Raw genomic sequence first — 12,779 nt, 5'->3', positions numbered from 1 at the left:
ACACACAATCTTATTAAATATTTTTAACAATAGTTATAAAATTGAAAATGTGTACAGTTTTGATTATGTATAAAATGTGTACATTAAAATTCAGTGTTTTGATCAGCGATACATTGAAGTTCTGCAATTTTTATTAAAAAATCTTAGCACACCACTCATCTATGATAATATCTAGCGTTGATAACTAAATAGCGAATAGTATTTACTCAAAAGAAAATGTATCAACTAGTTAAAGTGCTTCAGTATTTAAAATAATCAAGAGAAACTTTGAACGAAAAGAATTCAATGAGTGAGATAAAATCAAAATAAATAAATGGCGATAAGAGAACGGCGTTGTGCAAAAGTACTTACTGAAATAAATAAATAGATGTGTTTAAATATAGTAAGAAGGAAAAGTTAAGTCATCGCACTAAAGAAAATGTATAAAAATCAACTTTTACCAATTTAAATATGTAACTGTAATTAGTTTGCTAAAGCATAACTTCAAAAATACTTTTTTTTAACTAAATATGGTATTACAAAGTCATATATTGTTCACTAATTTATAACAATAATAAAAAGTATAAGCACATATTTAATATATATGTGAAATTTATTTGTAAGTCAGCCAAAAGTTTCTACAGATCCTATAAAAATACTTATGGTTTTATTATTTTTCAATATAACTGTACTTGAGAATTTTCAGTAGCGATTTTTCCTCGACATTTTAATCGAATTTCAACATTTTAAACTATATACATATACACAATATATTTATTTAAATAAACGATAAATCTAATATTTCATTCATAAGTATTTTTAGTGATTACAGCTCTTTTTAGATAGAATTAAGTGCGTAGTGAAATATAAAAAATAAAATAATTACATATATAATAATGGAAAGCATTATGGTCTATACAATCTATGAAAGTTAAAATCTTCTACAGCTTATTCTTTCGAAAACACGTATCCGAAAAACGCTATAATATAATATAATAATAATAAAAAACTATCGATATACATATTAGTTTTAAATTAAGACAGACAAACCTGACTGTCAATGGAAGATCCCGATTCTTTAGATATAGGCACAGAAAAGGAACGTTGTGCTTTGTAAATCAATCTTGCATTGAACTATAAAACCATTAACAAATGTAACATTTTCACAGCCGACCTTATTCATTATATTACACCTATGTATGTATTATAATTATAGAATACAGAATTACACCAATACAATATAATAATATTTTACGAATCGAACCTTATATGTAGATAGATATTATATAAAAAAAACAATTTGATTATTATAAACAATATAGACAAATTACAAATTAGGACAGAATATAATAAAACACAATACCTGAGCAGTGCAACTGTTACTTGATTTTTCGCTAAACGTTTGAGAATTTGTCGTTGACTTGCCTAAAACATAATACAACCATTCATTATTATAATGCTGTATTATGAAATAAAGAAGTAGATTTACTGAAATAAATTAAATACCCCCATACGCTGAGCTTATCGCTGCTTGATCAAGTATATCCCAAGACTTTTGACGTCTGCTATTCGTAGATGAAAACGATGATTGATTAGAGGACAATAATAAATGAGCTGAACTATTATATCCCATTGACAAGCCTGATGTTGACATCTGAACCGGTTGAGAATATAACTATAATATCGACAATATTAAAAAGAAACTACAACAATACAAGTACAAAGAATAAACAAAAATTATAACTACCTGGCTCTGATTCGCTTGGTTATCAGGTAATAGTCCTTGGTCAGTAACAGAGTCGGGCAACCATCGTGGAAGGGAATGCTTCACATGACACCTAGATCTGACCTCCTCGGAGACACACACTAGTGCTGTACATCACAATAGACCAATTAGAATACGAATAATATTAAATAATAATAAAAATGTCGTACAAAATAACCTGTTAGATATGCAATAGTTTCTCTAGTAACATGGAATTTATCATGTCCGCGATGACCAGCTACGATGGAGAGCAGAACGGCAAGCACCCGACTAGTTCTAGAAACTGTAGCACCAGACGGATGATGAAAGCCTTTCAAAAGATGACCAACGAGTGCAAAATGGAAATTCGATTTGAAACTACAAAATGAAAACGGCGTTAAATACAATATAAAATGTTAGAAAGCATCAAAAATTTATACCAAATTTACCTCAATCCGACAGCATGATCCAATTGCTTGAAATGCCATTCAAGTGGTTCCCTAGTCGTCATCATTACTTGTTCCAAAGACTAAAATATGAATTATAAATATAAATAAAAAAAAAATATTTATATAAAAACATAAACAATATATATATATATATTGATGTACAAACCTGTGCTTCAAACTGTCCCTGTGAATCCAAAGTATGCAGATTTTGCTCAAGCAGAGCGAGACCGGCGGCATACAAAGCAGCTTCATCTAATTGCAGTACTGAAATCGCTACCCAGAATAGAGCTTTGTGAATCGGTGACTCCTGCATAAGCAAAATATAAATTATATCATATAAAATATTAACCAAAAACAAAATGACATGATAGTTTATACATACAGGTCTTAAAAGAGGCTGCAGTCGAGTTAGACACATCACAATAGCCTCCAATAACACCATATCGTTGAACGATTCCAAAGCTTTAACCAAAATTCGCAGCAACTGTTTAATATCTTGATCGGTGATGCTTTTACCTGATCAAAATTTTGGTCATTTAATATAAAATCAATTGAAAATTAAGAAGAAAAAAAAGGAAATCAATACTAACTGATACATCCAAAGACGATCAAAGCACGAGGTTGTAACGCAGGATTGAAGCAAAATGCAAAACTTTTAGCTAACGATGTCCTACAAATATAATTCATGTTTAATATAATATTAAATTATTTATAATGCTAAAAAATTAAAATGAAAATCATACCATGTATGAAGCCAATCACAATTAGGTATATCTCTCATACAAGCTTCCATAATTTCAAGCAGAGCATCGGTAATCACTTCCAAAGAGGTCAACGATAGGCTTTCACGATCTGTGTTTGTACTGGCGGTTGAAGCGAATGCGCGCTCGTTTCCAAAACGGCTACAAATAAACTGACTTGAGTAAAATAAAGTTCATTTCAATCCACAAAAGCAGTATATGTGACTAACCATCGATCATTCGGGTGACGGTAACTACTCCTGAATGCCGTCACAGCAGCAGATTTGACTTTAGAGATTCCAAACAGCAGATAGAACTTGGGTAGGGAAAATTCATCGAGCGACAAACGAAGCACCCGCTGTGTTTCCTCTGAAATTATACAGATAACCATCAGATTGAATACAAACTACGATGTGGTTTAAAAATATGTATAATATTATACCTGAAAAGCTTGGTTTAGTGCACGTGCATAGAGAATGTATGACGTTGATGACTAAGCCGTGCGTCGAAGCTCTCATGCTTAATGATCCAGAGCAGACGAGGAATGTGACCGCATGGAACAAGTATGGAAGGTGTCTCGCTACGTCCAGACAATTGTTGAAGGACAACATCAACTGGAATAAATTCAAATTATTAATATCTATGTTTACAGGTGCGAAGAGTAGATCATGTGCTGTATTATATTCATACCAAATATCTTGCTAGAATTGCAATATCGTCCCACATCATGTGTTGCTCCAACATAGCCGTCGGAGCGTGGCAAGTCTTATCGACAACCTAAAAATGTATCATACATACATAATTTTATTTTAATTACATTATATATAACTAAATGATTGATTTAAAGCTGAAAAAATCATATAATGAAACGAAAAACAGTATGAAAATAAAATAAAATAAAAACTCACACAACTACAACCAATAGAAGTAAATGTTTGAGATGGTAACTTCGATAATGCCTAGATTAAATAATAAAATAAATAAATAAATGGAAAAAAAATAAAGAAAACAAATCATAAATAAGAAAATAAAAACCATATTAAAAATTCTTACTCTACACATTCTTCCAATAATTTTCTTAGCTACTAATTGTACATTAGCTGATGCTAAAGCTACTGCAGTATCCGCCATTATTTCAACCATAGGAGATCCTAAGCCTGCAATGAAATAATATATATAATACATTTTATTAGTTTTTTACTTATCGGAGCGGAGACTTATTAATTTTAACTAAGTTTGACCCACTGAGTTCGAACATGATAATGATGTTTATTAGTTTCTTCTCTTTTTTAGGAGATATGAGCGTTGAAAAAATGCCCAATTTTTATACATTTCTGGCTTAAACTCATAATCTACTATTGCTGTGCAAAAAGTGAGTATTGGAATCAATAGTCAGATGTTTTTTCTATTGATTGTGATTTTTGATTGCTTTAAAATACTTATCTAGCAAATTTTAAAAGTAAAAAATAACTTTTTACCGTCCTATTATGCATTAATTGAGCCAGTTTTATATTTCACTACGATTACAAGGATTGATTCTAACTTGAGCTAATTCAGAAACTACATAATTCGAGTGGTAAATGATTTTAAATTATGTTATGAGATGTTCAAGGTGCGCCCCGCTCATCACTCGCTCTTGAATGGATCAAACTCAGTGAAAATTGATTAGTCTCTGCTTCGGTAATTGTTTTGTTGCTCAATGCTATCAATTATGACCATAGTTATACATTTGCTAGACCTCACAGTAGATGATAGACATTAGATTGACAGTTAGCTGACACAATTTCCAATTTGACACATCTACGCGTAGGTCTACCAAACGGTTACACGACAATTGGTGCAAGTCTAAAATGTTCAACGACAAAATGTACCCGAAAATTAGTGCACTGACAAAATGTACCCGCGACAAAATGTAAACGGAAAAAATGTTCAAAATGTTCAACCGTATCCAATATTTTCTTATTTAAATTGAAAAAAAAAAACTTTCCGAGCGTATGAACTGCAGATTACATTGCATTAGTTTATATGGCAGGGCTTCTCAACCGTCTCCAAAATTTTCTTTATTTCAAATAAATAATTTACTTTTTATCGTACACATCGCGGGCGTTATTAAATTAGTATAAATGACAGGGGTTCTCAACCGTATCCAATATTTACGTATTTAAATTGAAAAAAAAAAACTTTCTGAGCGTATGAACTGCAGATTACATTGCATTAGTTTATATGGCAGGGCTTCTCAACCGTCTCCAAAATTTTCTTTATTTCAAATGAATAATTTACTTTTTATCGTACACATCGCGGGCGTTATTAAATTAGTATAAATGACAGGGGTTCTCAACCGTATCCAATATTTACGTATTTAAATTGAAAAAAAAAAACTTTCTGAGCGTATGAACTGCAGATTACATTGCATTAGTTTATATGGCAGGGCTTCTCAACCGTCTCCAAAATTTTCTTTATTTCAAATGAATAATTTACTTTTTATCGTACACATCGCGGGCGTTATTAAATTAGTATAAATGACAGGGGTTCTCAACCGTATCCAATATTTACGTATTTAAATTGAAAAAAAAAAACTTTCTGAGCGTATGAACTGCAGATTACATTGCATTAGTTTATATGGCAGGGCTTCTCAACCGTCTCCAAAATTTTCTTTATTTCAAATGAATAATTTACTTTTTATCGTACACATCGCGGGCGTTATTAAATTAGTATAAATGACAGGGGTTCTCAACCGTATCCAATATTTACGTATTTAAATTGAAAAAAAAAAACTTTCTGAGCGTATGAACTACAGATTACATTGCATTAGTTTATATGGCAGGGCTTCTCAACCGTCTCCAAAATTTTCTTTATTTCAAATGAATAATTTACTTTTTATCGTACACATCGCGGGCGTTATTAAATTAGTATAAATGACAGGGGTTCTCAACCGTATCCAATATTTACGTATTTAAATTGAAAAAAAAAACTTTCCGAGCGTATGAACTGCAAATTACATTGCATTAGTTTATATGGCAGGGCTTCTCAACCGTCTCCAAAATTTTCTTTATTTCAAATGAATAATTTACTTTTTATCGTACACATCGCGGGCGTTATTAAATTAGTATAAATGACAGGGGTTCTCAACCGTATCCAATATTTACGTATTTAAATTTAAAAAAAAACTTTCCGAGCGTATGAACTGCAGATTACATTGCATTAGTTTATATGGCAGGGCTTCTCAACCGTAATATAAAATCTTGTAATGAAAATAAATAAATAAAAGCCAAAATTACAAATCTTTTCTTCATATGAAATAAGTTGTATTCAGTTGAAAACAAAACAAAAATCATTTAAACATAATATGAGCATACAAAATAGATAAAGAAAAAAGATCATCATTTGACATGTATTTTTAAAATCATTTTTAAATTTATTACTTAATTTTGTAATAATATTTATTTTAATTAATAAACAATATTCAATTAAAATAATACATCATTAATTGTAAGATTAAAAGTGATCTGCTCTCAAATAATGGAATCATCATAGTTCGAACTGTTGAAATGCACATGTCATTAAATTTAAAACATTAAAACACAAAATTTATCAATTTTCAGATTAAAACAATAATTGTTAAATTAAAAATTTAAAATACCTAACATCAGTGACAAATTTAGTTATAATATAATTGCTTATCAACAGCTACCGCTGCATAAAAAATATTGATGTCATTTAAAAAATTTGAGTATATTATGTCTTAATTTATACATTCTTAAATAATAAGAAATAAATAAGCAAAAAGTTGTGCATTTGATGGAATATCGATAATAAGAGGAAGCTTTTATAAAAAAAAGATACAAAAAATGTACTGAAAGGAAATAAAAATATTGTATATAATATTAAAAAATCCATAATTAGTAATATTAAAAAATGGTATGACAGTATTTAAATAATGTAGATACATACATATGTACATTAAAAGGAATTTAATATTTTTCATATTAAATAAGTTTAGTTTATTTTTAAAATACAAGGATTTAAAATTAATAACTAAATATAATATACATAAGTATGTGACTAGATATATAAACTAGAACCCTGGTCGCCCTTGCCTTGGCGAGAAAAATATCCTGTGTACGCACCTGAAAATGAATGTTATATATTATTTTATATACAAAATTTTAACGAAATAATATTTTAGGATAAAAACTAACGTGCTTAAAAATTATACGATATTCCTCTTAGGTATGTCTCCAAACTTTGTCGATTAGCCCAATTGGCTGTGACGTTTTTTATCCTCTCTGCCAATTGTACGTATTTCGGCCGCTGTTGTCTTCCCATAACTCCGGAGTTTAGTTCTTCTACTAACTTCTCGGTCTCGGCTTGGAGACCTTGAAGGGCTTTCAAAAATTTCCACAGGTTTGGAGATTGGGCTCCAATTGTATAGCCAACTTTCATATGGAAGCCTTCCACTTCGTTATCTGCTTTTCCATAATTATGTATTATTCGGTCTCGAACATTCCATATGTCTATGGAAGCTACCCGAGGTTCACGTCTGACATTCGCTATGATTTTCCCAATATAATTAACCTCAAAATAAATGAGGAAATCATCGACCTTTTGTTGGATTTCTCGCTCTTGTTCCAATAGCCATGGGTTGAGAATTTGGAGGAGTTCCTCCCAGCTTTCGACTACATTTTCTGGAGGAACAAATGCTAAAGCCAACACCATTTTAAATTTAATTGCATTTTCCTGATTATCGTAAAATTCAGATAATCCCAATTCCTGGATTTTTCTATAGATACTTTGGGACAGATGGAAAAAGCAACCCGTTACTTGCGCATTTGGCCATTGGTTTTGAACGGCATTGATGGCTGCCCTCTCGAAATCCATCATTACCCTATTAGGTTCCCAATCTTGAATATACATTTTTAATTGACTTAAGAGTCTATTATATGTGGTTCCACTTTTATCTGGAAGCAGACAAAATATTAAGGGAACCGCCTTCCCCGGCTTTTGGTCAGTGCCCTCCAGTCGCGTGCCATGTATAGAATATAGCTGCGTGAATAGTGGTGGAGCAGTCTTGAATGTACCGTCCATTAGTATGCTCTGGCAACTTTTTAAAAATTCTAAATTCTTTCTCGTTGTGAACATTAAAATTCTTTCTTCAGAACCAGAGCCTGAATCCCAAAATAAAAATTGCTCCGGTGTAGTTGTGCTACCTGTTATTTGATACTCTGTAGGTACATCTATGTCGCTCCTTGTTATTGGTAGAGGAAGTGGTACTTGTGCTTCATTCCTCTGCCTTTGTGCAACTGCAAAAATGCAACTAAACTCTTTGTACAAATACAAAATTCATTAACCAACCCTAACTACATAAAAAATGTTAAGATTCCTAGAAAAAGATTTGGTCGAAGCATATGCGTTTCAATACTTCGAAGACAATAGGTTATTTTGAGCTGAAAAATAAAATTCGATTTACAATCATTTCATTTTAACCATGCATTTTTTTTCTCAACGTGTGAATTTGATTAGCAAAAAGTTGAATTTGATTTACAAAAGAGTGAATACGTAATAAATAATAAATGTAATTATTTAAAAATTCATCATTATCAGTATATAATAAAAAATAAGACAGTAGACCTTTCCATGTTTTAATATTCATATAAATTATTGATATATTGATTGTCTATTAACATATGCACAGTCCATCCTAAAATGCCGATGTAACACCAAACCGGACTACGGAATGACTTTAAAAACAAAATTAATTATGGTTGAAAATTATAATACATTGCTTGAAAGATAGTCTTCTTGGTAAATATTGTGGTTCTAGCTTATTTGCCATAATTTTAAAGCCTATAAAATAATTTTTCGTAAACTGGTCAAGTACGGTTTGCATATTGCAAGATAAGGTTTTTACTATATTCATTGAAGCTCAGGTATTATCAGTGGTGCTGTTAGTGCTAAATTAAAAAGAACCAGGTCGGTGTTTAATTTTTACGACCCCCCCTCGCTTTTTTCCTTACTAAAAATTAATTGTATCCTAATATTGGTAGTTCAAATATTTATTAAAAAAATCAAATAATAATAAATATTCTCATTTGTTGAAATTATGATGTATTCTCTTATATTTTATAAAAACTTCCATAATGCATCCTCTTCAGCATCTTTGATTTTGCAAAACCCGTGTTCGTGTGTCAACAGCAACATTTCCTTTTAGCAATTCTAAATCCATGTACATATGTATGTCAAAAAACTATCAAATTTTAACATGTGAATTTAGAGATCACTATTCATTTAAGCTGATTTCCCTCATTTTATGTATCCTCAAGTGTGTATGGTCAATAGTTCAAAGAATGTTTTCTTTCGAAGTTTTGGGTGGTTTTAGATAAAAAAAGCCAATAAATTTCACTAAACGTCTTTTAAGTTTTGAATGTGCTCAGATTACAATTCGAGTGTTAGAACGAGATTCTGCTCACAATATTTGGAATACAAAATTTTATGTGAAATTTTAGTCAAAATATTTTTTAATTGTACTCGAAAAACAATGTTTATATCAATCAAAGTGCCAGGGTGGCGATTTGATTTAAAAGTTATATTATTAAAATTTCTAGTCATAACAATAAAACAATAACAACAAAATATTTCTTAACAATAACAATAAAACTTGACTCTTTGTTGTTTTCGAGAAAGTTACAACCAACAGCTGCAATATTTCGGGGTAAGTTTAAGAAATAAATACTCATTTGAAACGACATATGCCATTCATAAATAAACAGACAAAGCTGTTTTTTGCGTAAAGGGCTGTAGTGCACACAATATTGACTGTGACTAATTACTACTTTTTATGTACGTACGTATCTTAGGGTTGCCATAATTGTCGGACCACCGAAGGGGACTTCCCCCCCAAAAAAAAAACCCCTCATAGCTTTCATAGCTTTATACACTCGAAATTCATAGCTTTGTTATAAAAAATTGTGCAATCTTTTAAAACAATGCATCTGTACCAAATCTAAAATCAAACAATATAGATTAATAGGCGATTCAATTTAATAAAACCAAATAGAACCTTACCTTAACATTTTAATTCATACGTTCTTCTCTCGCCTTTACTCTTCTTTGAATTGGGCGACTTCATGTTTTCGTTTTTTGGAGCAGCTCTTTTTCCCCTTTTATATAATTATATAGTTCAATGCACGACATTTTATAATACATACACTTTTTTATAACACGCTTTTCACTGTGTCAATATAATGCGAATTGCGCTCATCTGTCCAGTGAGCTTTATGTAATTAATGAGAACACACGTTCAACATAGGCATTTTGCGGTGGGATGGTGAACAAGTATTGTTAACTTGATAACCTTATTAGAACTTTATAATACCAGAGAAATTATAAATTTATTACATAGATATATGTATATTTTTCTATAATAAATGTGATCGAGCTTATCAACTGTGAATAGCTAAAAATTATTATTCTAATGCTACAAACCGAAGTTGAAGAGGACATTGAAGAGATTTCGAACCCACCATTTGCCTATTGTCCTAGGGTTTTACGCAAAGAAAAAAATGCATTCAATAGCCTCTAACATGAGGGTAGTAAAATGTTATAACCCATTTGTCTTTTTACATATTTTCGTCCATTTGTGTAGACAATTCATCTGTCAATCATAGAACTAATTTCAAAATATATTATTGTTTTGCCATCTCTATTCAACGCGCGTGATTTTTTTTACATTTACATTTTAATTGCATTTTACATCAATCGTGTGTCTTTTACATGTCAAAATTAAATTTTGTATGCAACCCTTACGCATAATAGTTAGTTGTAAATGATGCAATATTAATGTGAAACATAAAGGAGGTATATAGCTCGTGCAGCGAAAGCTGGCACGTACCAATACAAGCACGTATATTGTGTAGGTGAAGATATGAATAAGATTTTTTGTATCTGTTTTCTAGGACAATCAGTTGGTCCCTTTCATACGCACCCACTTTCCGAGCATGACAGAAACAACAATTATCTTTTGTATTGTTCAAAGTGTGCACTACAGGGTGATTTTTTCCAGTTTCACTGGTCAGTCACCGATCAACCCCCACACACTGACGTAACGCGTTTTTATATTGTTTGCTAATTGGTTAATTGAAGTTAGTTCATTAGAATTAGTGGATTAGTAATAAAATGCTTTGCAATAAAATTGGTTCTGGGAAAACACTAACGGGACAATCTCGCGAAATTGTGTATAATGTTTTCAACTATTTCATGCATCGTATAGTGAATAGTGAAAGTGACGAAAGAAATAGTTTTATGAAAAATTTATATGCTTCAACTGCGGAAGCGACTGGTGTTTCCAAAAGAAGTGTTCAGCGAATTGTTTGTGAAGTACGAAATCAATTTGTGGTGGCTAACTGCCACCGCCAACATCGCAACCTTCAATATCGGAGCCATCAACGAAACAACCTATATCTTCAGAGTCATATCTTCCTATATCTTCAGAGTCAAACAACCTATATCTTCATCAGATCCAGCAGCATCCACATCTTCATCGACTGTGCGAGTTGTTTTAAGGACACCGGGCAAAAATCGTGTAAGGTTATCAAAAATAACTACAGTGGATAGTTTTGATCAAGAGGTCATCAGGCGAACTATCTACGATTTTCATCTAGTTCATAAGACATTTCCGACCCTACAAAAGTTATTAGAAGTTTTGAAAGATAGTTTAAAATTTAAAGGTGCAATTTCTTAGTTAAGAGTTATCGTTCGTAGGCTAGGTTTCAAATGGAGAAAGATGAAAAATAATAAACAAATACTTATTGAAAAAAGTGTAATTCGACTGAAGAGATCCATATATCTTTCCAAATTAGAAGAGTATAGATTGCAAGGCCGCCCTATAGTTTACACGGATGAATCCTATATAAATAGCTCACATACGATGCCAAAATCATGGTCCGATGAAACTAGCAAAGGTTGCAGAGTACCGATATAAGGGTAATATGCTAATAATAGTTCACGCCTGTTTTGAAAAAGGGTTTATTCCAAATGCTTATATATCCATCTAAAATTAAAACCGGAGATTATCATAATAATATGAACGCGATTAATTACCAAAAATGGATTAAAGAAAAGCTTGTTCCAAATTTACAACCCCAATCTGTAATTGTTATTGATAATGCGTCGTACCATAATGTCATGTCAGAACCTATGCCCACATCTCATTCGTACGTACGTACGTTTGTTTTACTTATAATTAAAAAAAATGCTATTTATCATTTTATTCGTGGCACGTATTCAAATATTAAATAAATATGCCATCCAAATTATATCATAGATCTTAAAAACATTACACGATCGGTTGAAATAAAATATATAAATATTAGCGTGTTTCTTTCAACAGCCTGTATATGAAAAATGCATTTGTGTGAGTACTGTGTACGCGCCTTCTGTAGCTAATATACCTATATGTAAAAATAATTTTAGCTGGGGACTAAGGAACCTGTTGCCCAAAAAAAAAAGGTTGACTATTGTAAATTTCTAATGTCTGCCTTTTTTACATACCTCCTTTTTTCTCCAATACAATGTCCGATTCATACATTTGTTTTTTGTTAAACACTAAGTAAAATCTCTCCATCATAAATCCTAATAGTCGTAATTCGAGACTTGATTGTAAAATAATACATTAAATTTATCTAAATTAATATTTGATATTCTTGCCTTATAATTGTATAATGAAATATTAAGTTTAAAAAAAACTTTCATTTTACATATAGCTTGCGAATGTACACTAGAAGACTTATTTGCAGAAGAAATAAAATAATTGCATTTTTAAACAAAATTTTGGAAAAAAATTATGTGAATTTGATTTAGAGACGCCGTAAA

General features: G+C 31.0%; 1 protein-coding gene across 1 annotated transcript in view; it reads right to left on the bottom strand.

The window, feature by feature from the left end:
* Nucleotides 1-12,779, bottom strand: part of Nf1 (neurofibromin 1) — a 48,553-nt gene that overhangs the window by 11,798 nt on the left and 23,976 nt on the right. The window contains exons 42-55 of the mRNA XM_077436955.1: nt 3,966-4,069; nt 3,821-3,871; nt 3,603-3,689; nt 3,355-3,526; nt 3,143-3,281; nt 2,916-3,074; nt 2,763-2,842; nt 2,555-2,688; nt 2,339-2,479; nt 2,173-2,252; nt 1,923-2,101; nt 1,727-1,851; nt 1,486-1,654; nt 1,343-1,404 (exon numbers count right to left, since the gene is read on the bottom strand). Coding sequence (XP_077293081.1) covers nt 1,343-1,404; nt 1,486-1,654; nt 1,727-1,851; nt 1,923-2,101; nt 2,173-2,252; nt 2,339-2,479; nt 2,555-2,688; nt 2,763-2,842; nt 2,916-3,074; nt 3,143-3,281; nt 3,355-3,526; nt 3,603-3,689; nt 3,821-3,871; nt 3,966-4,069 — 1,682 coding nt within the window. The remainder of the gene's footprint in view (nt 1-1,342; nt 1,405-1,485; nt 1,655-1,726; nt 1,852-1,922; nt 2,102-2,172; nt 2,253-2,338; nt 2,480-2,554; nt 2,689-2,762; nt 2,843-2,915; nt 3,075-3,142; nt 3,282-3,354; nt 3,527-3,602; nt 3,690-3,820; nt 3,872-3,965; nt 4,070-12,779) is intronic.

This window comes from Arctopsyche grandis, chromosome 8 (genome assembly GCF_051622035.1).
Source record: "Arctopsyche grandis isolate Sample6627 chromosome 8, ASM5162203v2, whole genome shotgun sequence".
NCBI classification, from domain to species: Eukaryota; Metazoa; Arthropoda; class Insecta; order Trichoptera; family Hydropsychidae; genus Arctopsyche; species Arctopsyche grandis.
Note: the sequence above shows the minus strand (reverse complement) of the source record. Positions and strands in the feature narration are given on the sequence as shown.